The sequence below is a fragment of the Cryptomeria japonica genome, chromosome 10 (assembly GCF_030272615.1).
Source record: "Cryptomeria japonica chromosome 10, Sugi_1.0, whole genome shotgun sequence".
Classification (NCBI taxonomy): Eukaryota; Viridiplantae; Streptophyta; class Pinopsida; order Cupressales; family Cupressaceae; genus Cryptomeria; species Cryptomeria japonica.
In genome coordinates this window covers 466,025,570-466,044,165 of record NC_081414.1, presented here as the reverse complement: position 1 = coordinate 466,044,165, position 18,596 = coordinate 466,025,570, and the positions used below count along the sequence as shown (strand labels likewise).

Genomic DNA, 18,596 nt, shown 5'->3' with positions numbered 1-18,596 from the left:
TCTTGCTCACTTCCATCTTGTTGATCCGAATCTGCACATGCAACCTTTGTTTTTCTTCTGAAGTTCTCAAGATCAAACTCTTCTTGAAGGCTATCAAGCTCACCAATAACTTGCTCGATTTCTTCAATTCTTTGTGCTTTCTCTTGCTCCCTGAAAAGTTTGAAATCAGCAAACTGATCTTCTAACTCCATTATAGCGAATTGAGTATTTCCTAGCATGTCCTTTGTTGACTCAAGCTCAACAGTAAGCTCTTCAACTTTCCTCTCTTCCCCTTGGAATGCACTAGTGCTCTTCCTTGCAAGTTCGGAGACATAATCTCGATCTTCAATCAAGTGTATGTAATCTGATTTCAATATTTCCAAAGAGTCTTTGATAAGTTGCAGATTAGGGAGAGTAACTTCATCCTTAACCCCTTTCTGTCTCTCATCCATTTGAGCCTTCCAATAGAGTTCTTCAATCAAACTATGTGTGTGATCAAATTGGGATAGAGCTTGCATTTCTTTTTCAACAGACACCTTGAATTGACCATCCCACTCATAAGAATGCAGAGATGGTGTACTGTTGATAGGCAACAAGAAAAAATCAGAACTTTGTTTCTTGCAATCGCTGCCCCCATAGCTGCTCCAAGACTCTCGTCTAACTCCACCAACTAGCTGCAATTGCTCAATATCATGAAGAGAATCAGATTCTACTAAATCTTCAACTTTTTGCTTACTACCAACTTCATGAATAGGTAAATCAAATTTGCATTTTAGAACCTCTTTAAACTTTCCATCATCAAGAACCGTATGGTCCTCTAACTCTACAACACAATTTGTTTTTTGAGCTTCATCAGGATCAAAGGGAAATTCATCCCACACAGGTTCTTTGTCATCGCTAGGTGCCATCACACCCGGATCCCAAGTGCTAAAGGGCTGATTACTTTGTTTAGTTAAAATGTGCTCACCATAGCTCCAAGTATCCTCCAGCTTAGATCTTGAATCTTCTCTTGGTTTCCACTTCCACACATTGCTATTCTCACCAAGAGCAATGATAGAACCGAGTGATGTTCCGTCTTCCCACTCAAAAAGTGGATTGTCATATGTTTTCACTAAAGCCATCTCAAACAATGGATTATCAACAATCTAAAAAGTATTTCCTTTTTCCAAATTAGACCAACTATCTTGCTGTCCTAAATCTGAAAAATTCCAATTTAGGACACTGCTCCAAGTCAAAGACTTTCAGAATTTGGTCAAGCTCATAACTATGAGCCTCAACACCATTGTTCTAAAATGCAAATTCTGATTGGTCCTCTAAATCTGCCCTTGAATGTCATCATCTTGGCATATTTTTAACTCACAAAATAGGACAGACTCTTGGACATTAGGAACTTCATCATTAGCTGCAATATTTTCAGCTTCATAACGCGAATCTCCATCCAACAATCTGTTAACCTTTTCCTCTTGTTTAACATCTTCAATTTTCATCTGCTGAAGCACATGAGTGCATTCAACACTGTCACTAGCTCCATAAGAAACATAAAGATATTCATCATGCACAACCTCAATTACTGTTTTTTCATCTTCTTTCAGCATTGATCTCAAGGACAAGTAATTGTCCAACTTTTGCACCCATGCTCTAGCGGAAAACTTATCACTCCCATCAAAATGTGCTATAGTTACCTTTCCAAGAGCTTGTTGATAGTCTCTCGGAGCATGAGGGCGGTTATCATATCTTCTACCTCTCTTCATCTTTTGATTCATGAACTTGTCCAAAAAGTGAGGATATTCCGGATCTCAACAGGAAGGGAAGCATACTCCATGTAACTATTCCTCATTTCATCCATTGTTGGTATCTCAATTTCAGCTTGAGACACTTCCTTGGGTAGGAAGACGAGTTGCAAAGGTCTTGATACTGATCCTCTAGGTGCTCCTTCATTGTTGCTTCCATGCTTACTCCCGTTTCCATTTCCTCCAGGGTTATTATAAGTGCTAGCTTCACGTCCATTAGTGGACTGATTAGGAGTCCCACCATAATTCTGATTAAGTTTGGCCAGAAATAGGATCATGTCCATCATGGTTTCAAACTTTTTCTCAACTCTCTCCACAGCCCCATTGGCAACATTTTGATCTAATGTTCTCTCTGCCATTGAATCTACTGAGTCTACTGAATCAGCCACTGCTTCTATGTCACTCAAGGAGAACTCTGATCACTCGGAACACAGGCTGCCAGGAAAACCAGCTCTGATACCACTGTAATATCCCCTTTAATTTTCTTTTATTTTTAACACAACAAGATTCACTCGTTAAGGTTAGAATAATCAAACTTGTCCAGAAAGGGAATGCTGAAAGTAACCCTTTCACTTTTCGATCGCCGAGAGCCCAGCATGGGAGGGTGAGAGCATATGGTGTCAAGGGGATCGTTAGCTCAAATAACTGCTGGAAATGAAATCTCAAATACAATACTAGGTGGCAAGCCAGCACCTTCCGCTTATCCAGCGGATGTAAGAACTTCTACAGCGTGGTGGTGCAACCAGCCAATTAGAAGATTACAAATTGTAAAAACAACAATCACTTGACCGCTTATTCAGCGGGAGGACTAGAAATGAAATAGCAATCAACTCCACCGCTTATTCAGCGAGAGGACTGCAAATGAGATTACAAATCCACTCTACCGCTTATGCAGCGGGAGGACGGTATTACAGTATTCAAAATAGGCGGCAAAGCCAACCTCTTCCACTTATGCAGTGGGACTAAGAGCAATAATCCAATTAGATAGTTGTTAGTACTACTAACCAGCTTTACAAGGCACAATATGGATTACAATTTAAGGGAAATCACTATTCCAAAGACAGGCGGCAAGGCCAGCCTCTTCCACTTATGCAGTGGGACAAGAAAGAACAATAGAAACTGTTGTTAGTACCATAGTTGGACTACTCGTGACTCGGCCCGACTCGCCAAGCCCCTGAGAAAAAAACTCGGCAATAACATGACCAACAACTGTAATGATGAACCAAGTGCAATAACATGACCAACAACTGTAAATGAAACCAAGTCCTTTCTCTTCACACCAATGAACTCACACACCCCAAAACCAACTCCAAACACCAAAAACTCTAGTTCTGATATACTCCCAGCACGCTGAAAACACACAGACCAGCAACACCGAATCCCACTAAAACACTCACAACTCACCCTATTCTTAAACAAATGACACGAAACTGAAAGCAAATGATCACTAGGAGGTAGGCGACATTCCTAGGACAACAAAACATGGCAAACCGAGCCCAATAATTTATGCACGCATTCCAAAGCACTCAGCCACATGGTACAACCAGCTAAGGTACGATTTTGCAAAAGTAAATTCCAAAACATTATTTTAAGCTCTATAAACTTGCAAAATGAATCACCTAAACCAAAAAGAAAGATAGATGAAATACCCAATACGAGGAGAATGACACATTGAGACCTGCGACCCAAAATCCACTTCAGCACACTCCGCGGCTAGCAACAAGCTCCAAGGATATGGGGAAACAAGATAAGAGAATTGCCCTGCCAGAAATAGTCACTGAACTGAGTTGAAGAACCCTTGCCAAGAATAGCACCAAAAAATGCTTGGAAGACCAACTACTCAAACTGACCTGTCGAAAATAGCCATCTGAACATGCCTGCTGACATCCTGCTAAAAATAGTACTTACTAAAAATAGCATTCTGCTAAAAATAGGAAGTGTTTCCAAAGTGATTTTGAGCAGCCGTTGCACTTACTAAAAATTGTAAGTCCGAAAAAAGTCACCCGATGCAAATGCATGTCAAACCATCTTGATGCTCTTTGAAAACTCAGAAGGAATCCAAAATTCAAATTGTCAAACTCCCACATACACTCCCTGAAAACACCAAGAATCCTCGTAGAAATTAGGAAACCCTAGTTTCTTCTCCCGACTAGCCTACGGACCTCCGAAATAGGCTACCGGCCAACTGAACTAATCACTGCAGAGAAGGGGACATTACATCACCCTCTAACAAATGCACGTGAAGGAAATCCTCGAGCTCATCAATGTAGATGCCAAACAAGGTAGGGGATAGGGGGCAGCCCTTTATAACACCAATGGAGCTGCTGATGAAGCTGGAAAACATAGTACGGGTTTTGAGCCTGCCCAGAACCCTCTCATAAAGTCTCATAATAGCGATCAGGAATGTCTCGAAAATACCAATGTCACGCAGCCTCTGAAAAAGAGCCCATCTCGACAGAGTATCAAAAGCTTTACGAAAGTTCACAAAGCAGCAATAAACCTTCGAAGCACGATGACAAGACTCCTCAATGATGGCCCGGAGAGTCAAGATGTCGTCCACGGTTTGATAATCTTGCCTGAAACCCGCTTGCCCCTTAGCATGACTGCTATGATGATCGAGTTCTCTGGAGAGGAGAATATTCAGGACCGTGGCATAAAGCTTGGAGAAGGTGTGGCCGACCATGATGATCCTGTAATTGTTGGGGTCGGATGGAGGTCCTGACTTATGGATCGGATGGATGACGTGGTGGGACCAAGAAGGGGGAAAACCCATGCAAACCACTTGATTAAACAGGTCGGAGAGGTAAGCACCCAAAACAACAGAACCATACTTGAAAAACTCAGATTGAAAACCTTCCTCGTCAGCAGCCCTACTAGTGTTCATGACTCTCACCGCTTCCCGGATGATGGTGCAAGTGAAGAGATGGCAAGTGGAAGGAGGGGCGGGATGGATGGGGAGTTGGTCGGGGATGTCATAGAGCGTGGAAATATGGGAGACCAACGGGTTATGATCCAACTCTAGAGGCTTATTCCAATTGAATCCCTACTTCATTGGCGGGGCATGGATTTTATTGGTGAGATACAAGAAAAATCAAGGAATGGTTTCAAGTGAATATTGATTGCTACAAATTACTTCACCCAATGGGTGGAATCTATCCTTACAATAAGAGACAATCGCAAAATGATCATGTAATTATTTTTGAATAATGTAATCACCATATTTGGGATCCCCACCAAGATCATTGCTCTTTCATTAGGTCACTCTAGCGTCCATTGTACTTCATTGCATCATTATGTCAAAAAATTAGCAACATTCTATGACGTCATTATTAGCCACCTAAACATTTGTAGTATACATTGCTTGGTGTTTCTTTCATCTTTAACAAGAACTGTTGAATCAACCAAAAGGGCTTAATTAAGATGCAGGAAGGGAAGCTGGTCAAATTCCCATCCTTGACATAGCAAGTTCCACTACCAAGTTTTCCATATGCAGATAGGGGTACAGGTTAACAATTTCATTAGACACAAAAGCCCTAATCTATCAGAGGTACGACCACACAAAATGGTCAAGGCTGCAGGTTTGGCTTTGATCCAAGTTCACACACAATTCTAGAATTCAAAAAAGAATAGTCATGACAACCTATCCATCCGAGTCTAGTCTCAAATCTCAAGTATCTGATCTCTGTCATACTCAAATTAATCTTCCTTGCTCTGACATCAAAGTATGCTTTTATTTTAATCATTTTACTTTGTTTCAGTTCCAAAAGTTTACTTTGTTTCAGTTCCAAAAGTTCATATATCTAAATTAATTTTTCAAAAGATACTTTATTCATTTTTAGCCTGCATATTTTAAGAGGTTGTTACTTTTTCTCTTCACACAATTAAATCAATTTTTTTTTTCTTAACTAAGAAAGATAACTGTAAGAATGATAAAAAAAAAAAGACCCATGGCAATAAAATTAAGACCAAGGCCCGGTTTGTACAAATAATGCATGAAAACAGTTACAATTGTAGAAGAAATTGAATGTGGTAGATTAAATGAGAACCTGGGGAGAGTTGAAGAGCAATCTCATTCTTGTAATCACCAACTACATTTGGTACCCATCCATATATATTATACTCGCCAGCATTGATATTAACAATTTGAAAATATCCATTTTGATCAGTCTTCGTCCAGAATTGATAACCCTGAGATACAAGATTTCATTAGAATACATTTGGTCAAAAAGTTTTCAGAACCCATTCATTAATTCAAATGAATTTCTTATTGATCCATTACAACATATTATATTATAATGGAAGCACCAAGTAATCCTATCACTAATAACAAAATTTATTTACAACAGAAAGACATATTGCAACTTAAAAACAAAAAAAATGGACGACAATGTACTGACCAAATTACCTTACTTTCCTTTTGCCAAGATCCAGCCTCACCAGGAGCAGCCAACCCAATGTATGCAGAATCAGCAGGAAAGATTTGCGTAGAAATAAATCTATAAAATACCATTCATTGACAAACAATATTTTAGAGATTAATGTTCCTATATGATAGAAATTGATCATTAACAAATAATATGCTTTACATGAATTGGAAAGCTAGGGTACCGTATAAATTAATATCTACTTGTGATTATCATACATATCAACTGAGCTATAAATTATTTTTATTAACGAACTGTTCACTTATTGCTATTATCTTAGTCAATATTTGCAAACAAATTGCACATCTTAAATTGGATGGTCAATTAAACATTTAGTAAAAAATATTAGTTATTTTGAATAAACAATAAGATGCTACGGATTGAATAAATCGTACAAGAGAACAACCCTTATAGAGCACAAACTTCCCTTTCTACAAAGGAAAGAGGAAATATATCTAGAATTTGGCTTCAACGTCAAAAAAATCATTGATGTGCTTAATGAGAGAGAACTTGAAACACAGTGGCTTATGAAAGGATTTCTAGTACACTATATAGATTGAAAGTGGTTTCCTCCATAGTTGGCAAACTTGGAATGGGCAAAAATATGTAGACCCAAAATTCATGACACAGCAAAGACTTTTCAAAAACTCAACAACTTAAAAAATTGCTTAAATTTCTTTTAAAACACATTTTTTTGCAAAATTTAATGACAACATATCCAATGAATACAAAGTGTCTTTTATTAAATTTGATTCATTTGAATACAAATTGAGTACAAAATTGCATCATCATACAATAGTTAGCTAGAAACTACTATGAATTTATGATGATTGCATTTAAATTCATCAACATAATTCAAAAATTGCATATTACAAATTTTATATCTTCCTCTTCTCTAACCTAGTGAGAACTCGGGGAGACATTCTAATCCTTGCATTTTGTTGCAACTTTTCGCTCTACATTGAAAGCTATGTTTGTGGCTCTGACTCGACCAAATCAACCACCTCCTTTGATTTTTTTTCTACCTTTCTTGTGCTAAGCTAAAGTTTGTGTTCTATTTTATAATAATAATGGCCTTTGAATCTTTGATATTGATCATATGATACTTTATCATTGATCAATGATATTTTGAAAGTGATAAAGATAATTGTCTAAGTTGTCAATTCTGGTCTCCACTCCCAAATCCCCTCATTGTACTCAAATTTCTTATATGAGAAGACATCCTAATAACTAGTGTGGGTCTAGGAGTGGAGCCTCGATTGTGGTTGGGGAGCATTGTCTCTCTGAAAGATCCCAACTCAATTCAGTCCTGATTTCTTTAGTTTAAGTGTGTTGGCATTTTGTCAAACACTTGTCGTGCAAGGTCACTGTGTTCTAATTTCTGAGTTTAATGCTTGGTTTTTACGCTTGTTTAAGAGGGTTTTCACAAATGCCAAATAAAAGTACATGAACAATAATTTTGCATTCAAAGACAACAGAATTTCTATGACAAATATGTCTCCATTATCATCCAAACAATTCTGATTACAAAGTTTAACAGGTCTGAAATAATTCCAACTCCCTAAAGTCCCATCAAATGGCTATTTGGAACAACCCATTAATTAATTAATTGGCACCAAAATGACAAATAGGAACCGTACCAGGTAATTTGAATACAAGAGTGAATATTACTGATTTTTTTCCAAGTCACTGAGTTCTCCTGTGTTCTAATCTGAGTGATTACCAGCACCATATGATATAAATCTGCTACAGGATAATGCCCTAGCTGACGTCAGCTACAGCTGGGTATTGTACGGCCCTAGAGGGAATGTAATGAATCTGAAACTTGCTTAAAATCTGCTCCAGGAGTGACTGATCTGAACAGTGGCTGATAATGGCACCTTCACACTGCAAAATCATGCAAGAAAACCCTTCCTTACAAGGTGACGTCAGTTGTATGGATAAGTACGGTACAACTAGGAATGATTTTGATGCTAATTATTGCTGCTCTTCCTTGATCTGCAATAAACATCACATTTCTTATCCACAACTGTAAATTATCCACAATTCTGATAAACAAAATGCTCTCCAAGCTTCTAAACCAATTAATTCTCAATCTGTGAATGAGATGGGGAGACATCCAACCTATTCTCTCCAAGCAATTCAATGTTACAACTTCTCATTAACAATCACAAATACTTCCAGCTATGGGGTATCGTCCAAGCTGCTTAGAATCAAGGTGTTTCGTCCTCAATCCTCTGAAAAACTCCAAATCTGAAGCTCTCCAATAACCTGCAAGTGTAAATTCCCAATCACAGATGTGCAAAATGAGCTCTCAAACACCTTTTATTTTCAGCCCAAACCCTAATTTCGAATTAGGGTTTCATTTGCCCTTTTTATTAATAAAATAACTTTATTTTATTTGCAAGACAATCCCTTTAGAAGTTCGATTGGCTAGAGGGGTCGACTATTCATTGAATGGGGCCAAAATCACTTAAACTAACTCCTCCAAGTTGACACGCCTAGGAAAGGTGTTATGGCTTTTATTTAATAATATAATAAAATAAGTGATTAATATAATTACCTTTTTATTATTTAATCAACGTAGAAAATATTTTAATATTTCCTATTTTATTCAAGTGCTCAAATAAACTCAAAATGTAAACTAAATGAAACCACCTACCTATGGATAATGCCTGAGCCACATGAGCCCACTGGTAGATTTCCCCTAAAATCTAGTGATGCTCCTAAAACGTAGGAGTCTGGACCTGTCAACCTAAAACTGAATCCCAATGGTTCCCCTTTGCTATGTGCACCTCTAGGATGTCTGTCAGTGAACTGGGAGTTCCTTCTAAAAAATAGGAGATGCACTCAAAGTTTCCAAAACGTTCCTAGAGATCTTTGAATGCCCCCTAGACCACTCCCAATCAATCCCTAAAAAATAGGGATCCCTTCTAAATTGTAGGAAACTCTTGTCAACTACTCTAAACTACCTGAAAAGCTCATGCATGACTCTCTCAACCCCTGAGTTGGTTCCCTCCACACTCTGCTGACCTGTGGGAACCAACTAATAGACCAACCCTGCTAGAAATGTTGTTACTAAGGGCAGGCAAAAATTGGGGACATGACACCCTCATGGGGGATTGGAGGCAGTACCTCTTGTGGGGGTTTGGGGGCAAAGCTTCCAACGAGGTCGAGGGGCAAGACACCTTGGGAGAGTTTGAGGGCAACACCCCCAACAAGGTCAAGGGCTAGGAGCAATGCCTCGGGCCATTCTTTGTTGTGATACAAGGCAATTCTAAGGGGTTGTGTCCCCACCACCAAGCCCAAATGAGCGCCTTTGAAACCACACAAAACTTCATGTTGGACACCATATTCACAATTTTATCAATTAAGGAACAAATTAGGTGTTTGGCACATTTTTGTGAGAAACATTTGATCTCCAAGTGTTGTGTGAGGAAGTGTGAGGAGCATTCATGCATTTACAAGACCAAATTGTGACTTTTTGACTACTTTTTTTCCTTTTTTTTCGTTTTTTTTTTGTGTTTTGCATTTTTAATGCAAGTTGGCGAGTACTTGCTAGAAATTCACTGAGTCTAACTAGTGAGATAACTAGCAAGTAACTCAAAAAGGTGAAAAACAAATTGGGTGAGTACTCGCCAAATTTCCCAACTATGGTTTCTCTAACTAGATACCAAAAAGTACTAAGGGAGAGGATGTCATAGGAATTAAGGCTACCTTTGCATCCCTCAAGTTCTTACATTGTAAATCAAATGACCTCAAACCATTTTACTCGGTAATTTAAGAAATTAAGTTTGTAGAGTGTGTGGCCTATCAAAGATGGCGTCACACCAACAACGCTTTTGTAGGATTGCCATAAAATACCTAAAAAGCAATTAGTCTGTAACTTGTACTTGTGTGTTAAGTCATTTATATTCAATGTGCTATGTGGCATCAAATGATTTGCTACTTTTTGTGACTTGTTCTTAGGGGCATTTTTTGTCTAGTTACTAATAAATAAACTTACAACTATTAGCTTTTATTTCAAAGCTAATAGATCTGAAGTCAAAAGAGAAAGTCATTTAAAGATCAACATTAAAAATTATTAGGCCTAACTAAACTATTAAATTTGTTCCATTAAAGAACTATGTTACTCGTTCACTAAGAACCCCCTCGTGTCGATATAGGTCCAATCTTGGTTTTCTTGCAAATTCATCCAAGGTATTGTTGTGCGTATTGCACAACATCCCCGTCCTGTTGATAGGGACCCCCATTTTAATCTGGTCTTCCCGCACACAAAAGAGAATGCCTGAAGAATTTGTAACCAAAAAAGAGAAGTTCGGGCCTTCAAAGGCCAATAATCTCCTAGTAGTCATGCTGTATGAGAGGAAGAGAAGCCTAGAATTTATCCTAAGTCCCGAAAATAGCAACAAAGTGGATTTCGGTGAAATAATGAAGAAAGGTATAAGTCACACAAACACCTCATTTACCCGAAGTTTCGAAAGGGCATTTTAAGAATGTTCAAGTCCAAGTTCGCAATTTCACTTCAAAGGCCGTAAAACAACAAAGAGCCTAAGTTCGTATTTTCACTCATTTTGGCCGAAAACTGAACACCAAGTTTGCAAAGTCGACTTTCAGGCCGAAAATGATAAAAAGGGAAAAAATTGTGAAGTAAGCTTATAGGCCGAAATTGGCTAATAAACTAAAGTCGCGCGTTTGAGTGAGGAACAAAACGCTCAATTCGCCCAGAGTGTCCCAATTTCATCTAAGACAGAGGGATGTATAATAAAGTCATGCAACACCGTCTCTTAGCCCGAAAATGACAAAGAACTTCAAATTCGCGCAAAGGCTTCATAAGCCAAAAAACTTCAAAAAGCTCACAATCGCGCAATTAGACCTTTTAGGCCAAAAAGGAAAAGAGAAGACCAGTTCGCATTTTCACCTTTTAGGCCGAAAAACGTCTAAGGACCCATTTCTATCATATCACCTCATAAGCCGAAAATCATAATAAGAGTTAAAATCGCGCAAGAGAGAGCTGAATGGCCGAATTCCCAAAGAAAGAAGAGGTCGTCCATTTTAACCAAAGGGTCCGAATTTCATGCAAAGGAGCATTTTAGAGATAAAATTTAATATGATTGTTAAATTAATTTATTTAATTTTTCAAAATGATTATTAAAAGTGGAATTCATTGTTTGCAGGACAACATAGGGAAGAGCTAGAGTGTCAACCTGAAGCGTAAATTGGAAACGTGATCGCGAGTGACGCCAGAAAGCAAGAATGAGGAACGTGCTGCATGGCGCAAGGTCGAAGCGGCAAAGCACGGGGAAGCGCATTGTCACCTGAACAACAAGTGAAAGTCCACCAATGAGATTGAAGACAAAGAACACAGAGTGCTACAAAATGTGCATTCTTGGAAATACACTGCTGGAAGAAATTCCAGAAAAATCAGTCTAAAAATTGAACTTGTTTAATGTAAAGAACTACCTGTGGGCCCCATTCAAGATATTTTAAAATAGGGGAACAAGTCAATTATTTCCAACTACCTGATTGACCAAATTAAAGCCAAACAATTGTAGGTAGTTGGAAATGTGGTTGGGTGGATAGCTAAGGATTAAATGGGCATGAGTCAAAACTGCCAAGTTTTAGAAGGTAGATCAGGGCCTTAGGATTCAATCAATCTTGGCCTTTGGTTCAAATTTGTAAAAACTATAAAAGGTAGAGACCTTTCTCTTGTAAAGGGTTAGATTTGAGTTAGAGTTTTTTGTAGACAGTTAGAGTAGGTTAGAGTTTTGTAGAAGGGATGCAGGAGCATCCGGTGGTGTAAGGGTAATCCTGCATCACCCAAAAAAAAAATTTATTCTCTGTTGTAGTTTCTGGATTTTCCCTTTCTTATTTTTGCAATTTATTCTTAGTCAAATTTGAAGCCCTTAGAGGCTCCTGATGAGCCAATCGGTGGAAATCCAAAGTACTTGGCCTTTAGGCCCTACTTTGCGCTTTCAAAAGCTTTCTGAAAAGGTATTATCAGTGAAAATCCGACAATTAGATCAAAAGTTATGGCTGCCGAAAGTTGGATAATTATTTTAAAAGAAATTTTCCAGTTTCAAATTTGGCTTCAGTGAATTTATGCAGTTTCTTGTTCTGGCACTAGTTAGTCTGCCAAGTTTCTATTGCAAATGTAATCTTAGCTCTTAAGGAAAGAAAGTCTACTTAAGACTCATCTTTGAGGAAAATAATTGAGTTTTTGAGAGCTTAGGGTTGGGAGATTGTATTGTGGGAAGGGTATTTTCCAGAATCTATAAGCTGCATGTGTGGCAGCCTATGAGGTTTTAATCCTCTGAAATTGTAATGCATGTAGTGCATGTTGGTTGCAAATAATAATAAAATTTCTCTTTTGTTTCTCAATTGTTGTGTTTTTCTATCCGAAGCCTCTAAGGGCTTCAAATTTGACTAAGAATAAATTGCAAAAATAAGAAAGGGAAAATCCAGAAACTATAACAGAAACTAAAAAATCTTTTTGGGTGATGCAGGATTGCCTTTACACCACCAGATGCTCCTGCATCAATAAAAGGCAAAGACCTTTCTCTTGTAAAGGGTCAGATTCTAGTTAGAGTTTTTTGTAGACAATTAGAGCAGGTTAGAGTTTTTGTAGAAGGTTAGATTTTAGTAGTTAGGAATAGAGTAAAACTGCTGCAGAAATTGTTGTAATAGCAGCTGAAATCAATATACGGACATTGATTTGGTGTTTATCATCGTGGTTTTATTTTGTTTGCATGGTTTCCTTCAACAAGTTTAGATAGATTCTTTTTGGTGTGCAGGTATTTGATGAATTTGGGTTCATACCATTGGGGATATACTGATTGTGTATCCCTGTGTATGGTTAGTCTGAGCCTTTAAAATTGTGTTTAGTTAAATTGCAGGTGTCCGTTTGAGCTGTGTCAGAATTGGATGCTTAGCCATGCACCTGCAGTATGAAAATCTTCTAAGTCCCCTTGAAGATTGCACCGTTCTTGTGAGGTTGTGAGTTATTATGGCCAAGCAGGGATTGGTTATGTTGAATCCATCTACTCACGCACCAGTCTTGTTAATTTTAGGTCTCCTAAACCCTTCTCCTTTGCTTATATTTCCCAGTTTGAGAATCAGATGCAGACCAGCCTGTTGCAAAACGTAAGGCCCCTTGTGCTCCCAGCAAAACAAATCAACAATTGAGTTATCCTGCAGTCAAGAACTGACATTTGGAACCTTGAGGTTGTCCCCTTTCATCAACTAAAACATCATTAGGGATTTCCTTACGCAAGAGAGTATAGGATACTTAGCGAGATCATTCTATTCTGCGTTGGCCGGAGAGAGTTGTAGCGATATGATTTTAGCCACGTCAACAGGTACCATCTAGGGTGCTCAAGTGGTACCCTAGGCAAACCTAGGTGAACCCAAGAGGAACCACAAGGACCGGGCCCCAAAAAATTTTTAAAAAATCATTTAAAAAAAAAACAATCTAAAAGCTTGTGCTTGCCCTAAAGTGAGGACATGACACTTTATTAAACTCATTTGACAAACACAAAACACCAAAACTATATTTTTTCCTCCAAGCTGCCATTGCTGATTTTTAAAAGGTTGGTTCATTTTTTTTCGAAAGTTGAGGGCTACAAGAGAGTTAAACCTACATGAACAAGGCAGAAATATCTACACAAGAAAAATTTACCATCAAAGGTGAGTGAATCTTTCAATTTTTTCAAGTTTTGAATTACTTTTTTGAATATTTTTCAAGTTTTTTATTTTTTGGGGTAAGTTATGAATATTGTTTTGAACATTTTATGCATAATAAGTGGTTGTAATGCCATTTTTTTTCCTTTTCTTGAAGTTGTAGGTTGTTAGTTTGTAATGCTGTTTCGTTTTAAGTTCATACATAATGGCTAGTAGTTCTAGTTCGGTTACTCCAAATGCAAAGAGTTGATTTAAATTTGATGTATCATCACTTCTTTGGAAACATGTGACATTGAACAACTTTCCTAGTAAGGGGGTCTTTGTTAACATTATTGTATCGGCGGGAAATTCTTTCTCCTATCAAATTCAAGATCAGCAGTGTACAAGACCCGATTTGGTCATAAGCATGGACATATTAACCAACAAAGATTGACAAATGGATATAAGCAATAGCAATTAGTTAACGGTAACCAATCAACATTAAGAGTCACAATTTACACAACAAACCCACGTATGGAGAGGTGCATTTATGAAGAGATACAACCCTCTTATGCTGCAAGATTATATATATTGAGGAAATCACAATGCAAGGGGGTGACACCGCCTAGAGGATTCTCGAGAAGACAGAAGATAAGTCAGACAAGCATCCATCAGAGGAGCACATAGAATAGTTCATAATTATATATATATATATATAGCAAAAATTCATATATAGATCGAGGATCTTATTAGACCAATCCACATCCGACTGCTCATCTGAACTGTCATTAATAGAAACTGTCGATTGCTATCTTCATTATACGAGCATTGAGATCCCCATAGGCAACTTCATCTCTGTATCCATTGCAAGAAGCAAATCGCCACCTCTAGAACAGCGTTAGGGAAGTAGAGGAATCATTGTGAATAAAGAATGAAAGCCAGATCATTAAATCATACAACACATTGAAGACAAACTAGTGCTTGAGGGAGGAGTTCGATATCTTCAACATATTGACATATTGCTTCAGATCGATACCTATTAAGGAGATATTATTTCAGTTGTAAATTCACGCCTAGTGAGGTGGCTTCACTTCATCATTGTATTGGCCTTGAGATTGGCCAAGTTGTAAAGGAAATTTTTTTGTATTATTCAATAATTTAAGTGATATTATTGGTTGGGTTTTTCTCCCCCAAGAAGGAGGGTTTCCCAGGGTATTTATTGTGTTCAAGTGTTTATTATTTCTGTACTTCTTTTTATTTCACTTCTGATCCTAAAAATAACATGGTATCAGAGACAGGTTTAAGAAAAGATCTAATCAGACTTGTTTAAGCAGTCAAGTAAACTTTTCATCTAGGGCAGATCTTGAAGGCAAAGTATTGTAGATCTAAGGTTGCAAATTATTTCAAACTTAAGGGCAGATCTTTGAAGGAGAATTTGTGCGGAAAAAGAAGATGGTGAATGGTGTCAAGGTAGACGATAGGCTTGATGGATCCTCAAACTTCAACTCTTGGAAACCCAGGGTACCCATTGCATTAGAGGAGAATGATATTCTTGATTTCATGGAAAGTGATACGCCCGAGCCTTCCGATGCAACTGAGGAAATCCAGTGGAAGAAAAATGGCATGAAGGCTAGAAAGATCATGATAGACTCTGTGATGAATCACCTAGTACCAATCATCTCCAAGTTGAAGTCAGCTAAAGAAATGTTTGATCCTCTAAAAGGATTGTATGAGATCAACAATACCAGTTGAGCCCTTGCTTTGAGACAAAAGCTTCACCATGTAAAAATGAATAAGGAAGATTCAGTCATCTCATTTGTTATGAAGATTGCCGATTTAAGAGATTAGTTGAGCGTTATTGGGGACATAATTGCAGACAGAGATCTTGTTATGTTGGCACTAAATGGTCTTCCCCAATCTTGGGAGCCCTTTATCCAAAGCATCAGTGGGAGATCTAAGTTGCCCAAGTTTGATCGTCTTCGAGCTGATTGTATTCAAGAAGAGTCGAGGTTGGCAGCAAGAGGAGTTGGGCGAAACTATCATGATGTAGAAAATCAAGTTCTTGCTACACATAATTCTAGAGAAAGAGGAATAGAGACAGAGAATCAGATTCTGCCCCAGAACTAAAGAAGAAGGATCTCTCTCACATTCAATGTTTCAGGTGTGACAAGTATGGTCACTTTGCTCGAGATTGCAAATTAAGGTCTACACAACTTGTTTCTACTGCAGAAGTTGCCATGGGGACATCTCAAAAGGAGCCAAGCTCTAAAGTCAATTCAGAACGTTTCTTATTCTAAAGTTGATCAGTTTCTTCGAAGAGAAGGAATTAACATTCAGAGGGAGTCTGACAAACCAACAGAAGCAACGTTGGATGAGGAGGTCAGGAGGTTGATGCTAGTACTTGGAGCTTCAGAGGAAGTCACATCATCATGAAGATTCCTTGAAGTGTATATTTCTCTGAGACGAAGAAATATGAGGTGAAAGCCCTTGTAGTGTATATTTCTCTGAGATCGAGAAATATGAGGTGAAAGTCCTTGTAGTGTATATTTCTCTGAGATGGAGAAATATGAGGTGAAAGCCCTTGTAATGTATATTTCTCTGAGATGGAGAAATATGAGGTGCGAGCCCTTGTTCATCTCTGAGACTGAAATGAGACGTCATGTTGAGAGACTCCATGACAACATCACGTTGAGAGACTCTGTGATCTATCCTTTGTACTTGTGTTTTTTTTCACACATGGGAGTAGCCATGGTGGACGACATGTTGAGTGACTCCATGATGATATCACGTTGAGTGACTCCGTGATGAACTTTCTTCCACAAGTGGGTGTAGCCATTGTAAGTGTCATGTTGAGAGACTCCATGACATGGATATCTAGAAAGATATCTCCCTAGCTAAGACGGGCCGTTGATGTTATTGTAGCGGCTGGAGATTCTTTCTCCTATCAAATTAAAGATCGGCAATGTACAAGACCCGATTTGGTCATAAGTGTGGACATATTAACCAACAACGATTGACAAACAGATATAAGCAATAGCAATTAGTTAACGGTAACCAATCAACATTAAGAGTCACGATTTGAATTACAAACCCATGTATGAAGAGGTCTGTCTATGAAGAGATACAACCCTCTTATGTTGCAAGATTATATATATTGAGGAAATCACAATGAAAAGGGGTGACGCCACCTAGAGGATTCTTGAGAAAACAAAAGATAAGTCAGGCAAGCATCCATTAGAGGAGGACATAGAATCATTCATAATTATATAGATATATCAAGCAAACATTCATAAATAGATCAAGGGTCTTATTAGACCAATCCACATCCGACTACTCATTTGAACTGTCATTAACAGAAACTGTCGATTGCTATCTTGATTATACAAGCTTTGAGATCGCCATAGGTGACTTCATCTCTGTATCCATTGCAAGAAGCAAATTGTCACCTCTGGAACAGCGTTAGGAAAGTAGAGGAATCGTTGTGAATAAAGAATGAAAGCCAGATCATTAAATCATACAACACATTGAAGACAAACTAGTGCTTGAGGGAGGAGTTCGATATCTTCAGCATATTGGCATATTGCTTCAGATCGATACCTATTAAATCACAGTGCAAGGGGGTGACACCACCTAGAGGATTCTCAAGAAGACAGAAGATAAGTCAGGCAAGCATCCATCAGAGGAGGACATAGAATCGTTCATAATTATATAGATATATCAAGAAAACATTCATATATAGATTGAGCGTCTTATTAGACCAATCCACATCCGACTACTCATCTAAACTGTCATTAACAAAAACTGTCGATTGCTATCTTCATTATAAAAGCATTGAGATCGCCATAGGCGACTTCATCTCTGTATCCATTGCAAGAAGCAAATCGCCACCTCTGGAACAGCATTAGGGAACTAGAGGAATCATTGTGAATAAAGAACGAAAGCCAGATCATTAAATCATACAACACATTGAAGACAAACTAGTGCTTGAGGGAGGAGTTCGATATCTTCAGCATATTGACATATTGCTTCAGATCTGTTGGTTGAAAACTTTGTACACTTGGGGAAATATACAAAATTGTGGTTTCAACCACAGTGTGTGAGTAAAACTCTCCTAATTAAGGGAAGGCTCCCCCTATCTAGATACAACTTTAAAAATAAAATGGGATGGGACAGCAGTCTTTCTTCTTCTTTCAAGAAAGCCAATATCCTTTTCTCTTCACAGAAAAGTGATAGCAATTTATCATAAAACAGCAGTAACAACTTTTTGAAATGAAATGAGAGAAAGGAAATGAAGTTTCCTGAAAGCTCAAGGACTTTCATCACTTTCTTCGGGACGGGACAACAATATCAAGCTCAAAGTCTTGATTATATGAAGTCCTATTGTGATGTCCCTGATATAATTAAATAATAAATCTAATTATTTTGTTGTAAGGCCCCAAATTTAATAACAAATCTTTCGGGCCCTTTTATTTAATTAGAATAGACAAGTTTTGGTTGGTCGTGTCGACCCGTTTGTAACCCTTCGGGAAGTTTCCCAGAGCCCATATATATGGCCGTGTTAGTCATTGTTGTAGGCAGGCGAATTTTGATATTTTTCTGTCTTGTGCGAATTCCTGTTGGAGTTCTGGTTACCGCCAGCTCGGAGGTGAAAGATCCTCCCTATTTGGTTTGTGTAGTTTCGGTGGGATTTCCCCCTCACCCTATTCTATTTATGTGTACTCATTCCACATTTGGCAAATCTTGA

The 18,596-nt window shown here is 38.1% G+C and overlaps 1 protein-coding gene across 2 annotated transcripts in view; it reads right to left on the bottom strand.

Annotated features, from left to right (window-relative positions):
- LOC131063388 (probable rhamnogalacturonate lyase B) overlaps positions 1-18,596 on the bottom strand; it is a 263,290-nt gene that overhangs the window by 139,391 nt on the left and 105,303 nt on the right. For both annotated transcript variants that reach the window (XM_057997194.2, XM_057997193.2), the window contains exons 10-11: positions 6,175-6,265; positions 5,816-5,957 (exon numbers count right to left, since the gene is read on the bottom strand). In XM_057997194.2, coding sequence (XP_057853177.1) covers positions 5,816-5,957; positions 6,175-6,265 — 233 coding nt within the window. The remainder of the gene's footprint in view (positions 1-5,815; positions 5,958-6,174; positions 6,266-18,596) is intronic.